This window comes from Grampus griseus, assembly GCF_964374135.1.
Source record: "Grampus griseus genome assembly, chromosome: 1".
Taxonomy (NCBI): domain Eukaryota; kingdom Metazoa; phylum Chordata; class Mammalia; order Artiodactyla; family Delphinidae; genus Grampus; species Grampus griseus.
The window spans coordinates 139062012-139089457 of record NC_139017.1 but is presented as its reverse complement, the minus strand read 5'-3'; the positions used below and the strand labels follow the sequence as shown (position 1 = coordinate 139089457).

The window sequence follows — 27446 nt, the reverse complement described above, 5'->3', positions numbered from 1 at the left end:
ACTTTATTTAACCCAGTTTACCCAAATTATTATCATTTCACTGTGTAATCAACATAAAAAATGCTTAGAAAAACGGCTTCTGGTTTAAATTTTTAATTTAATTAAAAACAAAAAGTTCAGTTGCTCCATTGCACTAGCCACATTTCAAGGGTTCAGGAGTCACTTATGACTAGCGACTGCCTTCTCGGGTTGTGCAGTTTGAGTTACAGATAAGGACAATAAAGCTCAGGGGGTGGAGCTAACCGGCCAAGCTGCCTAGTTGTGAAGTTAAGACTGGAACAGGGATTCAGCCCTGTGGGGTTTCCCTTCTCCCACAGTGACTCTCCGTGGTAGGACCCGGTTTAACTCCTGTGCAAGAAAAAGCCTTCCGGTTTTGGCTAACCATGATTTTAATGTGATTCAGCCCATGTAATGCCTATTTAGTTCAACGCTCGGAGTTCATGACCTGCCCCATGGCTATAGCCCTCAGATTTGTGGTGGTGAGCTCCCCATCTTTGGAGGTATCCAAATGGAGGCTGGGTGGCCACCTGTTGGAAGGCTAGATCAAGGCTTCCAGGCTGAGTGGGAGATTCCATGAGGATGACTTCAAATGCTCCTTCAGGCTCTCTGATTTACGGTGAGGGGAGAATAGGTAACCTTGCCTCTGCGACTCCCACGATGGCCGGGTGCTCCTGGGAGTTCCCCACATCCTCGAGGGCCCTGGCAAAGCGCCTCAGGAAGCCCAGAAGTCTGGGACTCCCTCCGAAGCCATCTGGCCACCCCCTCCGCCCCGCCCCCAGGGCCCGGGATTATGGTTCAAGAGCTTGATGTGACTGGGGAGCCGGCTGGTTCCTGGGCCCAGCCTGTTTCCATCTGGTAACCCCTCCACTTGCAGGGGGCGGGGAATGGAGGGAGAAAAAGGCCACTACTGACCCTCACCTGTTCTCACACCAACCCTGAGGTGGGTATGGTGACCCCATATAACACCGGGAGGCACCCACCGCTGCCTGCACACTTCACTGCGGAGGGCGGACAGGCTGCTGAGACTGCTGGGGGCCCCTCGCTGTTTGAAGTCTTGGTGGCTCCCCTTCGCCCTCAGGAACTGTCCACGCTCCTCCAAGGCCTTGGGCCACTCTCCTCCTCCTCACTGGCACCTCTCCAGCCGCCCCGTTCTCCCTGCTGCTCCTTGCACCATCTTTGTGTTGGTTGTTCCTTTAGCCTGGTACTCTCCGCCCACACCCCCCAAGCCCTCACATACCTGCCCAGCCCAACCAATTTCCACTTGCCCTTTCCAAGGTCAGCTCAGACATCCTTCCTCTGGGAAGTCTTCCCTGATACGGCGATCTCACCTACCTCCCCAGGGCACCCTGTGCTTCCCAGTTTCTTACACGGCACTCTGCCGGCATGCTCAGCCCTGAGCCCCCACGGCCCGGCCCAGCTCTGGCGCAGGGCAGGCTGGCGGGAACACGTGCTGCGCGAAGCAGTGAACACTGAAGGAACCCAGTCCCCTTGCCCCTGTCCTCCCTGGTTTACTTTCCCATCCTCTCCTGCTGCTGCTACCCATCTCTCTAGTCTCCACTCAGGTACTTCCTCCCTCTGAGGGCCTCCTGAGCCCGCCGACTAGGCCAGGCAGCTCCTGGAGGCTCCTGCGCGCAGCCCTCACTAGCTGGGAGCCTCGGGCAAGTTCCTCAGCCTCTGTGCGCCTCAGTTTCCACTGGAGGATAGAATGGGGATAACGATGGTTTATTGTGAGCATTGATCTAGGTTTAGAATAGCGCCTGGTACATAGCAAGTATTCAATATATTCCAATAATTAGCACTCTTCTGTGATGGCATCGTCTGTTCTGTGACTACCTGCCCCAGCAGACTGTGAGCTCCTCCAGGGAAAGGCTGAATCTGGCTCAGTTCTAGGCCCTCAGAGCCCGGGGCCTGGCCTGGCCTGGGTGCAGGTTTGCTGGTGTGTATGTGTGATGTTAAGCCAGGGTGGAACTCTAGACTAGTTGTGAAAAGGGGTGACTTCCGAGCTCTGATGACCATGAGTGACCACTGTGGGTTCCTGGAGGAAAAGTCACCTGGACCAGCCTTGGGCCCCTTGCCAGGTTTAGAGAAAGGCCCCTGGCGCTGTGTGTCCGTGTGACATCAAGCAGTTGACACCGGGTCCTCTGAGAACTTCGGGGAATGATTACCACAGGCAGTCCCCTCTTCTGAGTGCTGAGAACCTGAGAGGGTCTCTGGAGGTGTACTTCGGGGCTCTCCCTTCAGCCCTCTCCTTCCTGGTTGTTTTATCAATGCCTTGGCCAAGGGCACTGACAGCATGTGGATCAGATTGTAGAGGTTGGGAAGCTGGGAGGAATAGCTAACGTGTTGAATGAGGGAGTTGGAACCGAGCAGACCTCAGGCCAGTTCTGACTGACACGATGAAGAAGAACACGGACACATGCAGAGCCATGCTTGGCTTCAACAGCTCGGAGAGCGCAAGCTCTGGGGTGGAAGGGGGGCCTGAGCCGCAGTGGCAGCACGTGGGAGGGGGACTTTGGGGGTTTGTTTGCTGCCAGCTTGGTGAGTCACTGGGGAATAAGGGTGCCAAAGGGGTGGGGGGCCCTCAGCCTGTGGGGCTAGAAGCCCGGAGGGCTTGCTGAGGAGGCCACGGACCTGCCCTGACGTTAAGACCCTCCTGGGAAAGGGACAGGGGAGGGAGGTGTGTGTCCCATAGAGGGCAGCTGGGGTAGGTGGCAGCGGACAGTGAGCACAGCAGAGCAGACCCCGGGAACACTGGGATGGATGTGGAAAGCCACAGGGAAGCAGATCTCAGCTCAGCACCAGGAATAACTTTCTAGCAAACAGAGCTGTCCCGTCCTGGAAGGGACCACCGTGAGAAGCAGTGAGCTCCCAGTCACTGCAGGTGCGCAAGCAACTTGCTAAAGCCACACAGTGAGTAGGGAGATTTGAACCTTGGTCTACTAGCGTGACAACATCCAGAGTCACGACATCCTGCACTAGGAAGTTAAAGGCAGGAAGGAGCCATATCCTTGGGCTGTGGCTTCGTGTGACCCAGTCAGGGAGGCTCTCCCAAGCTGGTCCCTGGGTGCAGCTGCAGGCAGTCCACCCGACAGGCAAGTGGATGGAGGCATCTGGGGGTCCATGGGAGTCTCGTCAGCCCTTCCAAATATTAAGGTCTTTTTCCTTCCCCTGAGCAAATGACAGGCCCAGCAGTTGACAGCAAGTGCTACGTTAGCACCGAATTATGCTTCCCGGCTGTCCCTGCCACAGCCCCACCCTCAAGCCAACTCCTTCTAAGACCTGAGGCAGGAGGCCAGACTCCCACTTGGCTAAGGTCTGGGTCATCTGGTCCCAGCACTCCCTCCCAAGGGCAGAAATTCCTCTACCACTTCTGATTGCACGCCTCAGAGGACAGAGAACTCACTACCTCCACTGTGGGCTAGTTATGCTTATTAGTATGAAATCTGCCTCCAGGAAAGAGAATTTCCACACTGGGCCCAGCCCTGCCCTCTGGAGCCACACAGACCAAACCTCTTTGGTTCCACTTTAGATTCCACGGGATGGAGGCAGGTAGGAAGGTGGGGAGGGAGTGCAGGGCTCAGGGGGTGGGAGAGGGAGGAGGTGGCACAGAGACAGGCATGGGCCTGGGGTGGCGCTGCCACCCTGGGATCCCCAACTGCCTTCTGCAGGTCTCTCCTTCCCAGGCCCCTGGGCATGGGGAGGGGATCGATTGGGAACTCAAAAATAACAAGCTTGGGGCTTCCCTGGTGGCGCAGTGGTTGAGAATCTGACTGCCAATGCAGGGGACACGGGTTCAAGCCCTGGTCCGGGAAGATCCCACATGCCACGGAGCAACTGGGCCCGTGAGCCACAACTACTGAGCCTGCACGTCTGGAGCCTGTGCTCTGCAACAAGAGAGGCCGCGACAGTGAAAGGCTCACGCACCACGATGAAGAGTGGCCCCCCCGCTCGCCGCAACTAGAGAAAGCCCTCGCACAGAAACGAAGACCCAACACAGCAAAAATAAATAAATTAATTAACAAACTCCTACCTCCAGCATCTAAAAAATAATAATAATAAAATAACAAGCTTGAGCTCAGTCAAAAGCAAACGCTGGAGCAGCCGCGGCTGCAGCCCTCCGAGAGCTCACTTCTGACCATCGACCAGTCTCAACCCCTTTCCACTGGAAAGGCTGCGTTCCTGAGTGTAGTAAGGGTCGATCCAGTTCCCAATCCATGTGAGCGGAACCCCTGCCCCTTTCTTTCCCACAAGGCAAAGAATGGCAGGTGGGAGGGAAACAGTGTTCCCACGGGTGACCGTTACTCTGCTCTACGGTTGCAGACAGTTGCTAGGAATGACTTCCCTGGGCTGCCCATCACTGGTTTTTACGACCAGTGCCACTACGCCATGGTTAGGAGCCCTGCTCCAGCGGGAGGGAAAGACCCCACCCAGAGGGAACACAGGTCCCCTGCCTCCCTTCCCTCCTGCATCAGGACTCCCTCCGGCAAAGGCCCTGGCTGGGCCTGCCTGCCCCAGGCACTCAAACGAGACCCTCTCCATGCAGTGTCTCCACAGAGAAGAGTAGCAGCTTTTTCAAAACCTCACCCACCTCCCCAGGCTCAGAGAGGCCCCCAGCACGCCCCACGTTGAACACTTGCTCTGTGTGCTATGCGGTCCCAGAAACGAAGGAGGTGGGTTTGTGGTCCTCAGGTGGGTGCAGAGACCTGCAGTCTGGACAACACGAAACCCTGGGTCATGGCTGGGATCGAGAGAGGCTGGAAGCAGGGTCTAGCCCGGCCTGGGCATCAGGGGTGGGGGCTGCTGACTGGATCCTTGAAGGATGAACAGGAATTCTCTAACTGGAAGGGGGAAAGAGCACGGGAGTCTGTGCTGGGTGATAAAATCTGGGAGTTTTTCAGAGTCACCAGGCTGACGGTCTGATCCCACCCGCAGCCCACAGCTGGGCCATGTTTCCCCTCCTGATGAGTAAGGCGATCAGGTGACTGGGCAAGAGGGCCAAAGAGCGATCCCAGGGCTCCCATCAGAGAGGTCAGCAGAGCTCTGCTAAGAACAGTTGCCCCACGGCTTGCAGAAGCCGTGGCTGCCCATTCCTCCTGCCCTCTCCCACTCACTGTCTATCCTGGGACGCCCCCGGCACACTGGCTCCCAAACCAGACTCTGACGGCTGCTTGGCCCAGGACCATCTCCAGTAAGCTAGAACGTGGGTGTTTGGGAGTTTTCTGCCAAACTAGAGTTCCTCAGGAAGGGGGAGAAGGGAGTGTTGGGTTTCTTTGGCCAAACGTGACTTCCTGATTCTAAGAAAAATCAGTTTAAAATTCTTACAATAGAAAGAAAAGCAATACATACACATGCACACACACACACACAACATACCCATATGTAAGGACCCACACCACACATTCACATACTAACCCACACATGCCCTTGGATCTCTCTGCTGCGATGTAGAGCTTACAAAACATTCTGCCATGTTCAGCATCAGTGAATCACAAACACATGGATTCAGTTTTGCTTGAATGATGCCTGGTTTAAGAAATTGAAGAATGAGGGGAGAGGAGGGTTTGGCAAAAAGCAAGTGGAGACTTGGAGGCCCCAGCTGGATTCAGATGCTGGTTCGACCCACCCCTGGTTCCTTGCATTGCTCTTGCCTGGAGATGTGTGAAAACAAGGTTCAGTTGACTTCCCAACGTGAGAAGCAAACTCCAGCCTCAGTGGGGACAAAACGCCCCCTGGCCCCAACACACACAGCACCTGCTGGGAATTTCTTTGTAAATCTGCAGATGGCGTTGTGTCCATTCTATGGCCGAGGTGAAGAGTGTGATAAATAACAGAGGCTGAGGTACATCTAGAATCCTGGGGCATAGTGATGCCCCAGCAGGGTATCCAGCAGCATCCTGAGTGTCTAGTGAAAGGAAAAGGGCTTTGCAAACTCTGCTCCAGCCTCTGAGTGGAACAGTCATATGTGATTACAAAGATGAGGGTGTGGCATGGGCATTTTTATATCATGTTGAATGAAAAAAAGAAAAAAGCAGATAGACATACTTTTGCAGAAGTAACAGTAAGGTTTCCTCCAAGAACTTAAAAGAACAGAAAGTTGCCAGTATTCTTTGGGTTAAACCATAAATTAAAAGCAAAAGGGATCAGAGTAGCAACAAGTGGCGTTACAGGGAGAAAATGGGAAAGGAAGGCTCCAAAGTCTTGACTTTCTAATGAAAGAAGGTGTAATTAGCATGGAATCAGTCATCAGTGGAGCAGAGAGAAGAGAGTGGAGAGTGGCAAAGTACTCAGCACCGTTCAAGTACCACCCATGGGAGAGGGGGCCCTAGTTCAAGGACACGACAATGCCGTGGCAGGTCCTAATCATCAGACTACTAGTTCCTATGCCAACGTAACATGAGGCAGAGTTTTCTAAATTTTGTCTGAGGCTTTTGTGTTCAAAGGTAGAGACAGCAAGTCTCCTTACAGTTGATTTTGTTTTTAGAAGAATTTTTCAGATGGCGAATGCAAGGCAAGGCGGCGCACGTTGTCCAGGGGAAGGGAGAGATTTGCGGTTTGATGGAAGTACCCCTCCTTGAGAACTTAAGATCTGTAGAGTGATGGAAAGGGGCACCAATTTGCATGAGAGGCTCAGGAGCCTTCCCAGAAAAAAGAGACTAAGACCCCCAACCCCTGCTCCTTGCAATTTGAAGTTAGAATCAGGGTATACTAGAGTGCCCATGATCAAGGTCTGTCAGCACTAAAGGTCTCCAGGGCTAACCCACCAGGATGGAAAATGGACTCAGGGATCAACCCCAGGGAGCTAAGCTCAGGGCATGACTGAGGTTGCTTTGAGGAACAACAATTGAGCTCTTTGGTATAATCTAGGGGCCAGAGCAGAGCATCCCTGTGGCTTGAGCAGGGACGTGTCACTGCAAGGGGCCATGTTCAGGCTTGAACCAAACCATGCAAGACCTGTGTTCAACAGTGACACCATATGGAAGGAACCAGAGCAACAGGGCTAGTGGCGAGATCAGATGTTCCAGTTCTCTCTTTACCTACTTATAAGCTGACCTTGGCCAATGGATGCAGGCCTCAAGAGGAAGACACTGGGCTTCCTCTTGAAGAGGAAGAAGGAGGAGGAGAAGAAGAACCATATTCGGCACATTCAGTTCTCAAGTCAGTATATAAAGCAAAAACCACTCATAATTAAATTTGCCCTTGAAGATCCCTTAAGTTGTTCGTTAAGTTCAGGAGGTATATAATTTCATTCAAGACAGGTTTCATTCAAGACAGTTTTGGAATGGGTTGCTCTTTCTTAAGGTGAACACCAGCTGAAGCAGTCAGCATACACTTAGCAGCCATGATGTAAAAAGGAAACCAAACCACCCTCTCTTCATGGCCTAGAATCACAATAACGATGTGGGGAGATGCTCACTCTGAAAGGCACTTGGGGACTGAGACTGGCTTAGAGTGAGGTAGACCCAGCCCTCCCATGGTACACTCACCCTGGACATAGCTCTTCAAATGGGGGAAGCCACTTGTCTCCTTTAAATGATTTCCTCTCTTTTTCATAGCATATGTAATTGAATTCACTAAATTTAAATGCACATACGATGGAACTCCACCACCTTGGGCCCCAGAAACTAACTGAAAATGGCAAACCTGGACTCATACTGGTTGTACCATTAAATAATTAAATTGTCCTGCCAGCAAACAGATTTAACCAGCAGGGTCCCCAAGTGATGAGCCTATAGGGGGAAATGCTCTGGCCAGAGGCTGTGTGCATCCGTCCTCCTCGGCAACTGTATTTATCTCTGTGGATGAATCAATTGGCATTTGGTTTATTTGGTTGCCTCTTGTCAGCATCAGAGGACAGCCCTGACCAGCTCAGGGACTCAGATGAGGTTGAGCTTCTGAACCAGTCAGCCAAGGACCACACGCTGGGCCTAGTGAATTCACTTAAGAATGACAAGAACAAACATTTACAGGAAGAACAGTGGCAGCATTAGGGCTGTGGAATGACGGGATTTTTGTTGTTGTTATCCACAATGTTTGTAATTTGCTTACATAACTTTTTAAAGTACCAACCTTTTTAAAAAGACAACTCCGAATCATCCGCCAGGGGTCATTTCAAATGAAGGTCATAAAACTTCCCTGAATTCTGCCTCAACTTTCCTTCCACTGCTCCTTTTTTTTTTTTTGCGGTACGTGGGCCTCTCACCGTTGTGGCCTCTCCCGTTGCGGAGCACAGGCTCCGGACGCGCAGGCTCGGCGGCCATGGCTCACGGGCCCAGCCGCTCCACGGCATGTGGGATCTTCCCGGACCAGGGCACGAACCCATGTCCCCTGCATCAGCAGGTGGACTCCCAACCACTACGCCACCAGGGAAGCCCTCCACTGCTCTTTATTTATTTAATAAGCAGTTCTTAGTCACTTACTATGTACCAGACCCTTGATGTCCCTGAGAAAGCAGTGAATTCAAATTCTTCAGGATTCTTTTTATGGTAAGGGGGTTCAGAAGAAATTCCTTGATGAGCCACTTGGACCAGAAGCTGAGCAACGCGTCCACCTAACCCCACTCCAGGAACAGGGCATGAGTGGAGGTGACTTATAAAGACAAGGAAGGCACTATTTTTGGCTGGTCTTGGAAGAAGGGTAGAGAGAAGGAAGGTGTGGAGAGAGAAAAGAGGTGGACATACCCTAAGGTGACCCCCAGTGATCCATGCCTTTCTGTAATCCCCCTCCCTGTGTGGGTGAGATCTGTGACTTGCTTCTAATAGAATATGGCAAAGGTGATGGATATTACTCCCATGATTATGTTATATAAGACTTTGCCTTAGAAGACTGGAGAGAGACGATCCTCCTCCTGGCCTTGACAAAGCAAAGAGCCATGTTGGGAACTGCCTTTGGAGATGGTCAGAAGGCAGGGTACTACAGGTAGCCTCTAGGACCCGAGGGCAGACTCCAGTTGATAGCCTTTAAACAAGGAAATAGTTTCTGCCAAGAACCTGAATGGGCTTGGAAGTGGATTCTTCCCTGGCTGAGCCTTCAGATGAGAACACAGCCCAGATGACACTTTGATTGCAGCCTTGTGAGACTCTGAGCAGAGGATCCAACTAAGCCATGCCTGGGCTTCTGACCCATGGAAATCGGTAGATAGTAAATGGTGTTAAGTCACTAAGTCTGTGGTAATTTGTTACACAGCAATAGATAGCTAATATACAGACAGAGAAAGAAAGAACCAAGAGACGGCTGAAGGGCTTACACTTCTAGATGTGATCCTCACCTGTGATCTTGCTCCCAACTGTTGGTGAAGTTGCAAAATTTAGGAACTGCTTGAAGCAAGGGAAATATACTTGAATGGGAAACTGGCAAAGGCTGTGCCTCATGACTGCTTGTAGGAATGTGAGGGCAGAGAAAATCAAGAGGCAGTAAGAACTAGGAATTCATGGAAAATGAGGAGGCTTTGACGATCATGGCATGGGGAATGGTTCTGGGCAAGGTGACAATGTGCAGTATGGAGACGTGTGGCCTATGCCCCTGCAAAGGCCGCCGTGAACACAGATGTGCAGGACTCAGATGGAGGAGTGCTACATGCACTGTACCTGTATCAATGTTGAGGGAGCACCCGAGCATACCTGAGTCAAGGGAGACTTTCTAGAGGAGGTGACAAGCTGCAGGTGCTAAAGGAGCACGAGGAAGGAAGAGGTCACCCCAAGGGGCTGCCTGCTGAGAGAAGGAACACAGGTAGAGGTTTTCATGAAACATCTCATCTGGGCCTTGGAGAAGACTGGTGATGTGTCAGGAGCTACGCTGGGTGCTTCAAGTGCATTATCTTATTTCATTCTCAGAATAACCCTGCGAGGGACGGAGGTGTTCTTCCCATTTTACAGACAAGGTCACTGAGGCTCAGATGCTAAGAGACTTGGTCAAGTTCACACATCTGGTGAGTGACTCGAGACCCTGTTCTTCCCCTGGAACCTCTGCTGCCTGCTCACTCCCTTCATTGTGCCTTACAAAGCCACGACTGGCCAAGGATAGGTGGCCCTCCGCTGGACTGCGTGTGCCTGTCTGAGGAGGCGGTCAGGCTGGGGGCTGGTTTGGAGTGGATTCTAGAGAAAAGAGGCCCACGAGCTGGAAGATGTCAGATTGTGGGAAGAATGACTGAGTTGGGCTCTAACCCAGGCCACAAGCCCCACCTCCCTCCCCCTGGGGCTCCGTTCTCTGGAACAAAGTGGCTCTGTGGCTGTCTCCCTGCCGATGGTGAGACCCTCCAAGGCAGGCACAGGTCTTCTCTCCCCTCACATCAACCCCACCATTACCTCCCATACTTCTTTACATCTCATCCTCTCTCTTTGCTTGTCTATTAGATTTCCGTCTCCTGCAAAAATCTGTTACGCTGACCACCAGGAAGAGGTTAGTGTGAATGACAAGGGGGAAGTGAACTGACCCCCTCCCAGTATCTCACATAAAAACACAGCAGTGCACATGGCTCTTCTCCAGAGAGGGGTCATGGCGACTGGTTCTGCCCATTGGCTGGGCCATTTCTTGCTCAGCAGCATGAGTGGCTAGTCCAGATAAGAATGCTAATTTATTTCTATGTCACTACTGTGCAAAAAATGGTGTCTGTACCCCATAATGTGGTGTGCCAGCTGTGAGTGTGAATTCATTTAACTAACAACACTGTGTCCATCCAGGGTTAAAAGCAGCATCAGGCATGGAGACAGGTCATCATCACTAGTTACCAGTAAATGAAGGGCTGGGAGGATTTCACGGAAGAAACTTGATCTAGGTCTTGAACACAGAGGGGGACTTAGCTAATTAAGAGAAAAGGGCGTTCATGGGAGGGGAGCAGCATGAACAGAGGTGGTATGTGGCACGCTTAGAGGCTAATGAGGTGACCAGCCTGATGCCAGAGGCTTGGCATAGGGAAGGGTGGCAGGTTCTACTGGAAGAGGTGGGAGCACCCAGAGTCATGGGTGCCAGGCTTTGGGACCCAGGCTTGCAGGTTATTGGAACTGAAGCAAATGTGCCTTGATGTGTATCCTCCCACTGCCCTGGAGCAATTTACACTGCAGGAAACCTCTGTCTCCTGGTGGGGGGTACAGCTTGGGGGCCCTGGGGACCGAAAAGCAGCAGTGCTCATGCCAGGCTCTTCAGCTATCCAGCCAGAAGCCCTGATCCCAAGACATCAGGGTTTCTTTTCAAACCCTTAGAACACTTGTGGAGCTTTTAAACCTGTTTGGGCCCTTTGGCAGTTCTGGTTCAGTAGGCCCGGCATGAGACCTGACGTCTGAATTTCCAGAGTAGCTTTGGTGACTCTGCTCTGTCCGGAATGACAACCGCCACACCAGAGTGGTTGCTCCTTGAGGATACGGATGCCCCGCCCTGGGCTGGCCAGGAGCAAGAGATCAGGTGACCGTGAGCGATGGATGGATGGATGGATGGATGGATGGATGGATGGATGGATGGACGGATGGACGGATGGATGGATGGATTATAGACCAGTTGAAGCTAAAGGAATGAGAGCTCAGGGATGGAGCGGTTTGGAGCTCAGAAATGTGTCATTTTCCCCCAAGAAGGTTTAATTCTCCCTTAGTAGGAAAATTTTAAAGCACTTCCATTTTTCAGTGACACAGTTGCTTTGAACCAGCCGAAATTGTATAATAAACAAATGAAACATATGAGCACACACTGGCTTTTCTCAAGTTAATACCACATTTCGTTTCCAGCCAAGAGAAAGCACTTGAGTCTGGTGGTGAGAGACCAAACCTTTGAGAGTCAGGACCCAGAGAGCTGGATGGGCCCAAAGTCACTGGGTAACCTGGGTAAACTGAGACTCAAGGTGAGGGTGCTTGTCCCAAGATCACGTGATTTGGGGAGAAGCAGGTCTGGGACCCAGGCCTTTGACTCTGACTTCAGGATTTTAAGTTAAATAACTTGCCCAAGGTCACACAGCAAGGAAATGGCAGGGCCAGGATAGGAACCCAGGTCTGTCTGACTCTAGGGTCTACTCAAGGGCCTCTGCCTTGGAGGCATTTCAGTTCTGAGTAAGAGGCAATGCCCTGGCAGTAAGTAAGGTCAACAATAAAGGACGATTGGGACTTCCCTGGCGGTGCGGTGGTTAAGAATCCGCCTGCCAGTGCAGGGGACATGGGTTTGAGCCCTGGGCTGGGACGATCCCACATGCCGTGGAGCAACTAAGCCCGTGCACTACAACTACCAAGCCTTGCGCTCTAGAGCCTGCAAGCCACAACTACTGAAGCCCACGCACCTAGAGCCTATGCTCCGCAACAAGAGAAGCCACGGCAATGAGAAGCCCACGCACCGCAATGAAGAGTAGCCCCCGCTCGTCGCAATTAGAGAAAGCCCACGCGCAGCAACAAAGACCCAATGCAGCAAAAAATAAATAAACAAAAACACAATAAAGGATGGTCAAGCTGCCTAACAATATTGCAATACAACTGGGAAAAAGGGAAACAACAAAAAAAGTCCTGTGCTTCCTGCATCAACATGCTTACTTGGCCGTCATGTAATTATTTATTTTCTCATCAGTCTCCCAGGGCAGGGCCGTGCACCAGAAAGCACAGTGCATGATTGCTGAATCCATTAATCCACTTGGCAAGTATTAATAAGCACCTATGATGAGCCAGGCGTTTCGTGTGAAGGCCAGAGCGGAACCTTAACAGAGTGTTGTATCTGCCTTCACAGAGCTTACAGTCCAGTGGAAGATAAACAGGTTAGCAATTGAATCCATACAGAATAACAGTACAAAATGAGTGCTGTGCAGGAAAAGGAAATGGGCATGCTGGGGGAGAGTGAAGGTGGTGGTGAAGGGGCACAGGTTGGGAGGGCCTTTCTAAGGAGGTGACATGGAAGTTGAGATCTAAAGGAAGAGGAAGGGAAAGACGTGTAAAGCATTGAGGAAGCGTGCTCCAGGCAGAAGGGACAGCATGTGTGGAGACCCTGAGACGGAGGAAGGGTTTGGTCTGCTTAGGAAACTAAGAGGTCTGGGGACTGGAGTGAATGAGGCATGACATGAGGTGGGGCACAGGCAGGCAGGAGCCTGCAGGGCCTCCAAGGTTATGTTAAGGATGCCAGGGTTTATTCTAAATGCCACGGGAGCCACTGAAGGGTTTTAGGTGAATGAATGGCATGGCCCGCTTGGCTTTTCACAAGATCATTCTGGCCACCAGGTGGAGAACAGATGGGAGGGGAACAAAAACCAGAGCCAGGAGACCAGTGAGGTCACTGTGGAGTCTGCCCTGTGGTAGGGGTGATGCTGGGCTGTAGTTGGGGGGAAGAATCAGCTGGAGTCGCTGCTGGAAGAGCTGGGGGTGGGGGAAGAGAATAAATACGGAGGCTTGAATAACTGGGTAGGTGGAACTGCCGCTTACTGACCAGCAGAACACAGGAGAAGGAACTGGTTTGCGGGTAAAATCTCAAGTTGGTTACGCTAAACTGAAATCCTCGTGAGACATCGAGTGGCAATGTCAGGTAGGTAGTTTGAGTGGCACTCAGAGGGGAGGTTGGGGAGGGAGATCTATATTTGGAAGGGCTGGACTTGTAGGTGGTACGTTAAAGCCGTGAGGACAGATGAGAAAAGGCCTGAGAAACTACAACGTTCAGAGGTTGAGTAGAGAGAGAGAAACTCGGCTCGGGGGGGCAGGGAGCAGACAAAGCCAGAGAGTGTAAGGGCATAGGGAGGAGTGTTTCAAGAGGGAAGGAGTGACCAACTGCTGTATCAACTGCTGTGGACAGGTCACGCAGAACAAGAACTCGGAGTGTCCTTTGGGTCTAGCAATATGGAGCCTACCAGTGACCTTGACAGATTCCCTGACTCAGTGAATGACTCAAAAGAAGCATGAAGAGGAGACAACCACGGAAGCGGGTTGAGGAGTCAGGGAAAGCTTCTGGAGGGAGGTGGCCTTTCAGCAGAGACTTGAAGGCTGAGTCCTGAGAGACCCAACTGCTGCCTGCACAAAGCCGAACTGAGCTTAACAAGGCCTCCTGGGGGCAGCAGAAAGCACCATTACCTGGCCTCCCGGGCGGGGGGACCATTATCTCCACCACCCTAGAGGGAAAGGGTTAGGGTTCTCAGCAGGGAGGCTGAGAAGGCTGACGACCCTGTCCCAGGGGACAGAGCCCAGTACGTCCCCCAGGACTCAGAGGCTTGTCCACTTCCCTCCCTGCGCGCAAGTCCTGGGAAGTGAGGATTCCAAACCCACCGTCTCAGAGCAAAGGGCTCTTAGACACCATCTGGAGCCGCCAACTCATTACACATCTGGAAAATCTGAGACCTGGAGAGGACCAGGGGCTTGTCCAAGGTCACCAGCACACCAGTGGTAGAGACCAGGTGACCTCCAAGGATTTGCTGTGGCCCCACCCTAGTGGGTAAAGACTGAATTCTTTTTTTTTTTTTTTTTTGCGGTACGTGGGCCTCTCACTGCCGCGGCCTCTCCCGCGGTGGAGCACAGGCTCCGGACGCGCAGGCCCAGCGGCCATGGCTCACGGGCCCAGCCGCTCCGCGGCACCTTGGATCCTCCCAGACCGGGGCACAAACCCGTGTCCTCTGCATCGGCAGGCGGACTCCCAACCACTGCGCCACCAGGGAAGCCCCAAGACTTGAATGCCAAGGTCTTTCATGATCAAGCAAGAACCCATCCTCCAACTTCATCTCCCACCTGTCTGCCCTCATACCCTGTGATCAGCCCTGAACGTTTAGCAAATAGATAGCCTCCTACAGTCCTCGCAGCAACCTTTTGGAGTAGGTGTTACTATTATCATTTTACAGATGAGGAAACGGAGGCTCAGAGAAGTCTGACCTGTCCAAGTTTCCACAGCCAGTACAGCACAGAGTTGAGCCAGGATATCATCTCGTGATCATCTCCAAGGTCATCTTTTCCCCCATGTCTTGCTGCAATCACCACAAAGAGCCTCTCCCTGGGAACAGTGTGTGAACTCTCTGGCCCCGAGCTACCCTGGAGTCAGGTCACGTCCCAGGACTCCAAATCACTTACTCAAGTCACTCAAATGTCCACTGAATGGGACTGAAACAACTGGTGTCACTGAATGACCCAGACTCCAGCGCCTGTGCCACAGTCTACGCCCCATGAAGCCCCCAGAGTCACACCACCCAGAGCCTGCAGTCCAGCTGTCCACAGCAGGAGGAGGCACCTACAGAATCCGTACAGAATCCTCTTCCTCCAACCCCACCCCAGACCTCCCAGCCAAAGACCCGCCCCTCACCTGGAGACCACCAGTGGTAGGATCAGCATCTTCAACATCCTCATCAAGAGCTCTCCGGGAAACTGGAAGTAACTGATTTCCTGAAAACACAGCAGGAGTTGGGGTTATAGCAGGTAGTACAGACTTCACAGCTGCTTTACAATCTTCAAAGCACCATTTCATCCGTATTCTCCTGTCTAGCCCATGGACAGCAGAGTCCATGGAGAAAACACTGGCTTTGGAGCCAAGCAGACTTGGATTCTAACCTTGGCCCCCTAGAAGTAGCTGCGGCCTTAAGCAAGTTCCTCGGCCTCTCTGAGTTTTTCTCATCTGTAACGTGAGGGTAATAACCACTTCGCAGGGCCACTGGGAGGCTTAAAGGAGAGGATGCACATGAAGCACTTGACAGAGGGTCTGGAGGAGAGTAAATGGTCAGTAATCACAGCAGATAACAGCTCTCCCCCACCTTTTCGCCATTCACCTGCCTAGCCTTGCTACAAATCGGTCTCATGGAACAGATGATAAGTGGCGAGAGGGCAGGGCTGCGTACTCTTCACACATTCATTCAGCCCGTACTTTGGCAGCCATCGTACTGGGCACCCAAGAGTGAATTAGGCACCGTTCCTGCACTGGAGGAACTGTCAGTCTACTTGATGAAAAGACTGACTCGTAAACAGCATTTTTGAGTCAGTTTCCCTTCTGTACTGGGTTCCCTCGCCCCACACTTTCGTAAATTCTTACCGACCCTCGAAGCAGGGCTCACATTTAAAATGCTGAAAGAGAGAGAATCGGATTGGTTTGTGAGACACCACTCTCAATATTAAAGAGCCGTTACTGGGCGGAGTTCCTGCGTCGGGCTTCCTCATGGGCTGCTGGTTCCAGCCTATCTGCCGGCCCTTGGATTAGTGCGCCAAGCTCTTGCCCAGTCAGCTCTCGCCAGAGTAACCGGTCACATGACTGGCACCTAACAGCGGAAGAGGAAGGTACCCCAAAGCCCAGTTAAGTTTGAAATTCGGATAAACAACAAATATTGGTTCTTTACTTATACTAAAAATTATTTGTTGTTTATCCGAAATTCAAATTTAACTGGATGTGCTCTTATAAAATTTTTACATTTAACTTAGTTCAATTTTGCTATTTCTGGCAATGCTAGCTTGAGTCCGCTTTCCTCAGAGGGTAAGCTTCTGGGTGAGGCCAGTACGTGGACTTGCAAACACCATCTGACTTAAATTTTTGTACTTGTAACTTTTTTTTTTTTTAAACACAAAGCCAAACATAACCCTTGGTTACTGGCCTGATGCTTTGAAAAGTCGCAAATTATAGAATGTTGGTGCTGAGAAGGGGTTTTACAGATCTCCTAGTGCAGCTGACAACACATTTTACAGATGAGGGAGCTGAGCCAGGAGAGGGAGGTGATTTGCCCGCAGAGTGAGTTAGTGACAGTGCAGGACCGGAAAACAGGCCTCCTAGTCCCCTTCTATTACCATTTCCAACACACCAGAAAATCAACTTTTAAAAATTTACCCATCGTGGCTATGTCTTTTGAATTAATTTTAATCCCTGTGTATCTTCTTTAATTTAGATAGCACTATAATGATAAAAAGGCAGCCGTTCCTCACCCATCTCTATGCTTAACCCCAACTTCCCAGGAGTGACCATCCCCAACTCCTCTAGCTGTTTTTCCTTTAGTATTGTTATTTGTAAATAATATGGTTATAATGCTATTTCGAGATATATCTTTTTGACATCTATTAACTTCCCTGCCATGACAGATGAGGACTTAATTCTTACTCCTTTTTTCCTCCTACCATTTCACCATTATATCAATTTTTGGTTTAACTAATTGTCAAGGTTTAAAATATTTTGATCACAAAATATTGCTCACTGTTGAGACAACCATGCCTCCTTTCTGTACAACCTTCAGTTTTTCCCTGAAGTTAAGAATTGACTGATTTTTCATTTACCTTGTTTTCTGTGAGCCACTCGTTAATTTCTTCCAAGTGTTTTAACATTGCTTTTTAAATGTCTAACAATAGTATTTTCTATATACTCAAACACATAGGTCCGTTTCTAGGCCCCTGGGACCTCAGTGCAAGAGCTCTCCATCCTCTTGTTCCAGGTTGGACAGATTGCTCTCTAGGCCCAGTGGTTGTCATGGGTCTCTTCTTCGCTGTCATTCTGGGACTTTTTCCCGTATCGGAACCCTTCTTTCCTGGATCCCTTGCCTTCTTTGCTTACTTCTTTGTTTTGCTTTAATATCTCCTTTGGTAGCTTCCTAGTAAGCGTCAATGGGAGAGAAACTTCTGAGTCTTACATAGTAAAAATTTTTTATTCTAGCTTTAACTCTGATAATAGATTGGCTATATATAAGACTCTTAGTTTAAAGAATTTCCCCTCCAAATTTCAAAGGTGTTTCCTCTTTGTCTTCTAGATTCCAGTGTTGCTTAAGATGTTGGGAGCCTTACTTCCTATTCTTTACATTAGACCCAGTTTATTCCCTCAGAACCATTTAAGGATCACCTATTTATCTCCAGTTTTTCTGTACTTTTCATGAAGACATACCATGGTATGAGATTTTCTCCTTTCTTTTTAAAAAATTCATAGTGCTGGGGTTTCCCTGGTGGCGCGGTGGTTGAGAGTCCGCCTGCCGATGCAGGGGACACGGGTTCGTGCCCCAGTCCGGGAAGATCCCACATGCCGCGGAGCGGCTGGGCCCGTGAGCCATGGCCGTTGAGCCTGCGCATCCGGAGCCTGTGCTCCGCAACGCGAGAGGCCACGACAGTGAGAGCCTGCGTACCGCAAAAAAAAAAAAAAAAAAAAAAAATTCATAATGCTGTGTATACCTTTTACTTCAGAGAAATGTTCTTGTTTTCTCTGTGAAATTTTTCTCTCCATTTTTTTCTGTTAGCTCTCTTTAAAACTCTTATTAGTAACTTGAATGTTAGACATTCTAATTTTCTTATATGTTTCTATTTTTAGCTCATTTTGTTTTACCTTCTGGGAGAGTTCTGCAGCTTCATCCCAGCTATTGATATTTTTATCTTGGCTCATCTATTTTTAATTTCCCAAAGTTCTTTCTTGTTCTCGAATCGTTTCTTCTTTTTGCACCCTGTTCTATTTTATGGTCACTGTACCTTCTCTCATATCTTCAAAGAACTTGAGGAAAGGTTTTAAGAGTTTTCTTCTACTCCCTGCATTGCCTCTGCTTCATTAGAGACCTACCGTTCTGTTCGTTTGGTCTTCGGCTTCTGCTTGTGTATAAGTGTGACACACTAAACTGCTGTGTGCATGAGTGGGACTTGTCAACTGATGGCTCCTCAAGGAAGGCTAACAGGTGAAGATGTAGCTTTTTCACTGGGGGGAGGGTGAGATGGGGAGAATTCCCCTTCACAGCAGAATTTGGAGATCTTTCCTCTGAGGCTTCAGTGAGACAAGTCCCTTCCTGCCTCTGGCTGTGTGTGGGGTGGGAGGTGGGGGGATGGGGCTGTACTTAAGCCCAGTTGACAGCAGTCTTGTGGGGACCCCACGCTCAAGATGCAGATGTCCACTAATTCACCTGAAGCATGCGCCTCACCACCTCCCCTCCCCCAACGCTTACAGGTGGGCCTAACATCCCTAAGTCAACCTTCTCTGGTTCCTTGGGACAGGCAGGGGGATAGAGTTAGTGGATGAGGGGTCCCCTGATTACATGAACTGTAAGGGACCTAGGGGTCGAACTGCTCCAGTTACAAAATTCTAACCGACGTCCCTGATTTCAGCTGCATGCTTAACCCTTGCCTCCTGCAGCGCCTTGCACTTTCAGGTCCAGAGCCCTTCTGGAGTTCTCCAAGACAAACTCAGGTGGTATCTGCTGTCATTCTGCTTCTACAGACACAAGATTTCAGCTTTCTGTGCTCTACTAAATGAGATCATTCAACTCTATCCACTTCCCATCCAGGAATTATTGTCATTCCTTGACTTCTTTTCTCGGTTGTCTCCGTTTGTATTGTCTTTGTTCTTGGGAGTTTATATTTTTAAACAATTCCATTACTACAATTTTAGTGGTATCCCAGGAAGGAAAGAAAAATGGGTACAATTATAAATTCATCATGGTTTAACTGGAACTCTCAAAATTATCTATATTTTTAAATGAGATACTTATTTCCAAAGATAAATCTTGTGATTTTGTAAGTTCTTTTCACAAATAGGACATTCTACCATTTTGCATATTGTTTATGATTTTTGCCTTGTTGCATAAGCTTACAAAATAAGAGGGGTTTGTTTTCTGAGTCACAGGCAGAGATCAAATAAACAACTCCTTGATTTCAAAATAAGATGCTGACAAAGCCAATTCCTGACAAGTAATTGTTCTAAGACTCCACATCCTTCCTTCAATTTATCTGGCAGGTTAATCCAGACCAGAACATGTTAGCGCTTCCAAACAGATGGGGAAGGCAGCTTTGGCAAAGGAGGCGCCAGATGAGTTTGGCTTTTAAGAATAGGCATTCCAATTTGTTTTCACAAAATAATCTTCCTGCAAGAAATATATTTTCGTTGCTGAGGAAAATTAAAGAAAGTGGCTTGCAAATTGTTTGTGCCATTGCCAATTTAATTCAGGCATTAGTTGAGGGTTCTCTCTGTGACACTGAGCTAGGCTCACCTTTTGGTTCAAGAAAGCCCATGTGATAGTCAGCAAGTCAAAGGCTGATGGGAGAAATAGACTCTGAACAAACAGCTCTGAAGCAAGACCTCCAGCAGCTGGGTTCCAGTGGAGGGACGAGCATGGGGTGAGTGTGGGAGGAGAGTGGGCAGATGTGGGTAGGTCTGGAAGAGTTTTCATAAGATACGGGATCTATGAGGCGGTTCTTGACGTTGGTAGGACTTGGACAGGTGGGTAAGGGAGGGAGGAGTAAAGTAACACTCACTAAGCACCCGCTGTATCCAGGCACTGATGAATCCTTGTTTACTCCTCACAGCAATTCTAGCAGACATACAGTCCCACCCTCCTCCATTTTACAGATAACGAAACTGAGCTCCAGAAAGGAGACAGGAGTTGGCCTAGGGCCACACAGCCATTCACTAGTAGAGTCCAAGTTCAGGGTTCCTCTGACTCCAGAGTCTATGCTTCTCCCTAAATAACTGATAGCACCTTAACAGTGTAACTATAGTAATAGCGGGCTCAATTCCCAGAGAGGCGTGTTTTCCTTTTAATGGAAGGCGAAATCTGATACCTTGAACCCCGGTTGTAGAGAACATATTAGATATCACTGAACTGCAGGAAGAGGAATATTATGAAATAAGGAATCTTCCAGGAGCCCACTGACGAAAACTCTCCTTGACCAAACTTTAGACCGGCCATTCTGAGCCCTCTTTTCAACTAAGCCTCATCCTTTCTTCGTCCTGCTTCACCCATTTGTAGCGAAAACCCTGCTAAGTCAATTTAGTGAGAATCCCCCCAACTCTGCCTTCAACAAAGACCTTGTTAGTGGGTTTAGCAAGACTCCCCCTCCCCTATCCTTGATGTCTCCTCTTAGTAATTTTCTAGTCACTGACCTCACTGTGCTCATTGGCTGTAAATCCCCAGCTGCAGTTGCCGTATTTGAGTTGCTCCTGATCGCTCTCCCCTGTCGCCATGGTCTTAACACCTATCACAGTAGTCCTGAATAAAGTCCTTCTTACCGTTTAACAGTGTTAGAAAAGTTCTGCCTTCCACAGCATGAGTGTCCCTCCGTCTCCCGCATGAGATGAGCGCTAAGGGAGAAGAGGGCCCTTCCCCAGGCAAGGCATCATCACCCTTGCAGTTACACAGGCCAGAACCCTGGGGGCCTGCATTGCCTCCCTGTCCCCCCAACCCCACATCCAATCAGCCACCACATCCTGACGCTACCTCTTTGGGAAACAGTTCTCAGATCTGCCCTGCTCATCCCCACTGTCATGTCTCACCCTTCACCTGGCCCCCTGCCAGTCCCACCACTACCCCATCCTCCACTCAGCACCAGAGGGATGTCTCCAAGCTCAGGTCTGACCATATCACTGCTCAAAGCTTCTCATGGTTGCCCCAAGCCCGTGCTCGGTGGTGGGATCTAGAGGCCTGATGGCCCCTGTGCTCTAGCCCCTGCCTCACGGCGTACATTCCAGCTGCTGTGAACAGCTTGCTCCACCTGCCCCCCACCCAGCCCCCCGCAAACCTTTCATGCCCCTTTGCCTTGCTTCTGCTGTTACCTCTGCCTAGGATGCCCATTCCGGCTCTCTGCCCGTGAGCTGCTTTAGGAGGTATTCTCTGATGCCTGCTTTGCATGCTTATAGGATCCCATTCTTCCCTCCCCTACAGCTCTTAGCCTGTGGTTATTCCAAGAAGGCATCCTTACCTCTCTTTCACCTGGAGATGCTGGTGTGAAGCCACTTCCTCTCTCACTCTAGTCCTGCAATGCGTTTATCACACCCACTTCACAGAGGAGAAAACCGGGACCCAGAGAGGCAAAGTGACCCACTGTCATGCCATCGGGGAGCCACGGAGTGGGAATGTGACCCCCAGATTCCTCAGGCCCACCCAGCCCTCCGAGATGGGGACCCGTGATGCCCCGCATGGCTGACCTGTGGTGAGAGGTGCCGGGTCCTCAGGAAGAAGCCGAGGAGGCAGCCCACGGTGACAGAGAGCACAGACAGGATGAGCAGTCCATTCCGCCTGCACACATCCCGCCCTCGTGCCAGGATGGCACCCAGCACCATGGCGAACCCAACCTGCTGGCCCAGGGCACAGCACCATTCCATGCACGGGAGGCCAGCCCGGGCACAGGGTCCTGGCTGGGGGCTCTGGCTCCTCAGCCGGCAGGTGGTCAGGGTTGCTAAGCGCTAGTTGCCAGCCCCACGGCCATGGCCCGCGTGGTTGCCCCAGAGGGAGGCCACAATCCTATTACCAGCTGCATCATTAGGAGCCGGGAGCAGATTAGAGCCTGGGAAATTAGAGCAGGCCATGTGGTTGGGGGATCAGACCTCAAAGCCAAGTGCTCCTTTTAGAAAGGGGAGGGGACAGGGGACTGGTGGGAGGAAGAAGAGAAACATTTGTTTGGTTGGTTTGATTTTTACCTCCACTTCATTCCAGAAAGCATTGAAGGCAAGGCAATAACTGGCAATAATAAATAACAATAAACTAGCAAAATAATGAATAACTAGCAATGCTAGCAATCGTCAGCATTAAGCATTTATTGTACACCATGTGCTGTTCTAGACACACATTACTTGTATTAGCACATTTAATCCTAGCACTAAATCCAAGCAGTAAGTACTATAAGTATCATTTTACAGATGAGGAAACTGAGGCAAAGAGAGGTCGGGAAACGAGCAGGTTGTGTGGGAGTCCTGTTCCAGTTGCGTTACCTGTGTGAACGATTGGGAATCATCCCAACAACCCCAGGGGTCCAACCTTCATTTTACTGAAAGTAAAATGAGATTGAGACCCCAGGAGCCAGAGTCCCTTGGCCATGGGACTCCGGCCAGAGCTAGCAAGTAGCAGAGTGGAAATCAGGCCTACGTTGTTTGGTTCCCACCACGTGTACAGGTGGATGGATTCAAAGGTGCTTCCCAATATTGTGGGGAATGTAGGATTTGAGTCCAGTGGACCCGAGTTCAAACTTGGGCTGTGTTACCCGTTGTGAGGTATGTCCTTCAGGGCTGCTTTAAGCCTAAAACTGGGAACGCTGTAAGTTCTCAGGGCTTATTATTTTTAGAGATGACAGTGCCCAAGGGACCTACTTTCAAGTCCCAGCTCTGCCACTTACTAGTTGTGTGATCCTGGAGCAGCCATTTAGGAGCACACTGCCTCAGTGTGCTCTTTCCCCAACCAAGCAGACATAATAATAGCATCTACTTTGTTAGGGCTGGTGCAACATTCCATCCAGAGAACATTTGTGAAAGCAGGAATGAACTGCAACATGCCAAGCAGGGAAATGGCTGTTAGGGTCACCATCTATATTTAGCGTTTTTAGATAAAGGTGTTTTTTTGTTTGTTTTGGGTGGGGTTGTTTGCTTGTTTTGTTTTGTTTTTTGCTATTTCTTGTGGCCTGGCCTGCCCTTTAAAGCCAGAGGGAATTAACTCTCGTCTATTTCACCAGGAGTCTGTAATCTCATTAGGGGCAGTCAGATGACAGCAGGGAGCTCTGTCTGTGGGTCTGTGGTGGGCGGTGTGTGCACAAGGCTGCCCCCCCTGACAAAGGGGACGGGGCCAAGAAAGTGGCAGTGGACTGCAGTGCAGGCCCCGAAGCCATGGGCAGAGCCCCGAACTGGGAAGGGACCCTCAGATTCTGGTCTCAACCAGCTCTGTGACCTTGCCCTCTCCAGACCTCAGTCCTGCCCTCCTTAGAATGAGAGAAACAGCCTAGGTGCTTTCTAAGGATCCCTTGGTTCAATGAGCCAAGCTTCCAAATCCCCTGCTCTTTGCCAGTAGCTTTGTGGGTGTGGGGATGGATATAGGCTCTGAGGGTGATTTTTTTCCCTCCAACTCTGACTCTTAAAAGCAAGAATCTACTGATGCACCTTCAGCTCCAACAAATGCGTCATTTTCCGGTTGACCAGGTGGGTTAGCTGCTGTCTAAAAGAGGAAACATTCTGAATAGATATTTGGATTTGCACTTAATGTTCAGGCCTGGCCTTTAGCCGTGAAGTAGGTGAGTTTGGCTCTTGCATTTCAATTCCAAGACTCTGGATCCCATGGTGCCCTCACAACTGTCCCTGCCTGCCTCCTGTCCCTCACACTCTGACATGACCATGTCCCAGGCTCCAGGCCTTTCCTTCCGTTGCTCCCACTGTCTTCAACAGGGGAAGTTACAATTCACTCAAGCAAATGTTCTTATAGCACCATCTCATGTCATCCCTCCTGGGTACTGGGGAGATACCAAGACTATTGAGGTGCTCTAGGAAAGGACTAACTCACACCAAAGTGTAAGTGACTGATAACAGCATACTAAGGATATTTGCAAATCAGATAGAAAGCTCCTGGATAAGAACCCTTTCATAGCTCCCCATTGCCCACAGAATCAATTGTCTTGCAATGTTACTAGATGTGCACAAATTTTTCCATAATTAAAAACAAGTCAAGAAAAGTTGGATGAAATAAAGTTAAGCCCATTCTTTACTCCAGGAAGCTCAAAATCAGACTGCTTAAGTTCATATCTTAGCTCTACCACTTACCAGCTGTGTGACCTTTACCCCCCTATAAAATTTCTTAACCTCTCTCTAAAATAGGAATGATACAACAGGACCTAGTTCATAGGGTGGTGAGGTGGGTCCGATTTGGTGATGCCTGCCTGGTGCCTTGCAGACACTCACAGGTGGTTACTATTAGTTTTAGCAAAACCTTTACAAAATTCACATATGTCGGAGGGAGTCTCCACGTGGGGGACACAGAAACCCAGCCCTCTTCTGGAGCTGAGAGTTCCATGGGCCTAGTGTTTGGGGAATACACACTGGAACACTGCTGCCCCCAGGATGAAGTCCCTGGCTCTGAGGTCCTCAGGAGCTTTGCGCACCTCTCCAGCACACCGCCTGGGCCTCCTCGGCATCATACCTTGAGTTCCTATAATACCAAACAACTTTGAGTTCCTTGAGCCCTGCATCCTCTTTCAGGCCTCCACACCTATGCTCAGGCTATTTCCTCTGCCTGGAAGGTCTTTGTCTCTAAAGTCACAGGTCAAATGCCCCATCTTCCCTGAAACCTTCGCTGACCTCCTCAGATACACACACCCTCCCTCCGCTCCCACTAACTCAGGCCCTTCCTCAGTCACCACCTGGGATTAACCCCAGTTCCCGCCCCCAGTTTTTTTTTTGGCCGCACCACACATCTTGTGGAATCTCAGTTCCCCGACCTGGGATTGAACCTGGGCCACAGCAGTGAAAGCCCGGAATCCTAACCATTAGGCCACCAGGAAACTCCCCCCAGTTCCCTTTTAAGTGGCTCTGACAAGGAAGTAAAAATCTGTGAGGATCAAATTAAGTCTCTGTTATCGTGTTATTTGGAAACACCTTGGTGGATCATCCTCAAAGTTAGAGGGGAGCCCGGGGGAGCCCCAGGGGGCAAGGAGTTGCCCTCCAGAGCAGCGGAAACTGATGGGCAGCAGGAAGCCCGGGAGATGCTTCTTGGGAGATTTGAGCTGCACTGATTAAGATGCTATGGACAGAGAAGATAAACAGTGTTGTCAAAAAAGAGCCCCAAATCACAAGAGCTGCCCACTCTGCAGGAGTGAGTTTGCAGTCGGACTGTTTCTCACCATGGCAACCCTGTGCAGGATGTGCCACGGTAGACAGCTGCAGGGTCAGTTTATTTGCTAATTATTAATGATTCTCCAGGGCCGGCAGAGGGGTCAGTTCAGCTCAGGAAGGTGGGTGGAGGAAGGCTTCTCGGAGGAGGGGTCATTTAGTCAGAGACCTGAATGAGCCAGGAGTTAACCTGGGGGTGGGGGGCAGGCACTGGTCGAGGGGGAGGCAAGAGGAGATCTTGTTCCAAAGAGGGGCCCAGGCTGGAGATGCAAGAGCTGCTTCTGGGAACCCTTGACCCAGTGGGCTGGAGCGGCCAGCAGGCCTGGGGCCTCACTCCTTCCACCATGTATCAAGTGAGTTTAGGTTGAGCTCTCTGAGCTCCCAGCTGGGTTTATGGTGTTGACAGCTCTGGGTCTGTTGGCTGCTTTTCAGAGACATACCAGAGGCGCCTTCATCTCCTCCCTGACACGTCTCCCAGCTCATTGTAGGCTGGGCCCTTCTCGGAAGGTTTTCTGTGGACAGCTAACCCAGCTGGGTGTGGATTCCTGTGAGCGTTAGTCACCGAGGGGCTGTCCGACCTCCGCTGAGGCTGGTCCTTTCCTGTGTTTGCCTCAGGATGGGATAAAGTGACATTCCTGTGACAGTCGCCTTCCTTCTTCCATTTCCAGCCCCCGTCTAGATTCTTCATCTATAGAAGTGGCCTCGAGCACGCACGAAACCACTCAGTTGCTGTTTGTTGAGCACCTGTTATGTGTCAGGCTCTGCCCAAGAGCCTCGCACCAGAGGGAGCCAGTGAGTGATTCAGCCCCTCCACAGGCACTGCTGAATCCAGTCAAGTGTTGAGGTACAGGAGAAGGGCACAAGTGCTGGTTCTGTTCAGTCCAATACAGTAGCACTACTTAAAATGAAATTAATGAAAACTAAAGTTTAAAATTCAGTTCTCTGAGATGAGATGTCCCAGCTCAAGCAATAGGGCAGAAAAAAGGGGCAAATTCCTCCTTCCTCTGTCCTTTTGTTCTATCCCAGCCCTCAACAGATTGGAGGAGGCCCACCCACACTGGGGAAGGCCATCTACTTTCCTCCATCTGCTGATCCAAATGCTAATTTCAGCCAGAAACACTCTCACAGACACACAGAAATAATGCTTATCCAGATATCTGGGCATCCGCTGATCCAGTCAAATTGACACATAAAATTAACTACTGCAGTCCTTGAAAAGAGTTTCTGGTCACCTGGTGTGTGTAGACTTTGACAAGGAGAGCTGGTGCCAAACCAATGTTGTCATCACTTGAGCCATTGAATCAAATAAATGGACTGCTAGCCACACCTACATAAATTTGGGACTTGTTCAAGCACGCACACTTAAACTTGCTTCAGTAGAGTTTTCTTCACTGAAGACAACACTGATCAATTTGTAATGTGATTAAAATGTTACGATAACAAGGAGAATATATGTCCTGACATAAAAAGATAAAAAATAATAAACAATAACAGTAAGAGGAAAAAAAAAAGAATTTAGAGGTGGTGATAGCAGAGCATTAAACCAAGCATGGAGCCCTTCTGATGCCCATGAAACCAGTCCTGTTTAAAAGACTGGCTGGTGAGGCTTTCAAGAACCCAAGGGCAAGAGTAGAACTGAGCTGCAGAGACCTTCTGAACTAGGTGCTCAATTGTTACAGAATTCTCTCTCTCACCCGCTCTCCTTTATGCCTGTCTGATCCATTCATTCATTCTTCCTTCAACACAGGTTTACTGACACCTCGTGTAGGATGGTGATTAAGAGCACAGACTCTGGAACCACATGGCTGGTGTTTGAATTCCGGTTCCTAGACCAATGATCTGTGTGACTTTAGGCAAGTTACCCTGTGTCTCAGTTTTCCCATATGGAATATGGTGATAATATTATTCTATCCTATAGGGTTGTTATGTGGATTAAATGAATTACATGTGTGAAGCACTTAGGACAGTTGTCTGATCATAATAAGCACTATATATTTGTTCCTATTATT

The 27446-nt window shown here is 50.0% G+C and overlaps 1 protein-coding gene across 2 annotated transcripts in view; it reads right to left on the bottom strand.

Moving 5' to 3' along the window:
• Window positions 1-21930, bottom strand: part of SLC1A7 (solute carrier family 1 member 7) — a gene marked incomplete at both ends in the record, with an annotated part of 46184 nt that extends 24254 nt beyond the window's left edge. The window contains 2 exons of one of the 2 annotated variants that reach the window (XM_082657814.1): window positions 15229-15308; window positions 21781-21930. In XM_082657814.1, coding sequence (XP_082513940.1) covers window positions 15229-15308; window positions 21781-21915 — 215 coding nt within the window. The remainder of the gene's footprint in view (window positions 1-15228; window positions 15309-21780) is intronic. The other variant, XM_082657815.1, reaches the window with a different exon arrangement.
• Window positions 21931-27446: the final 5516 nt, after the last annotated feature.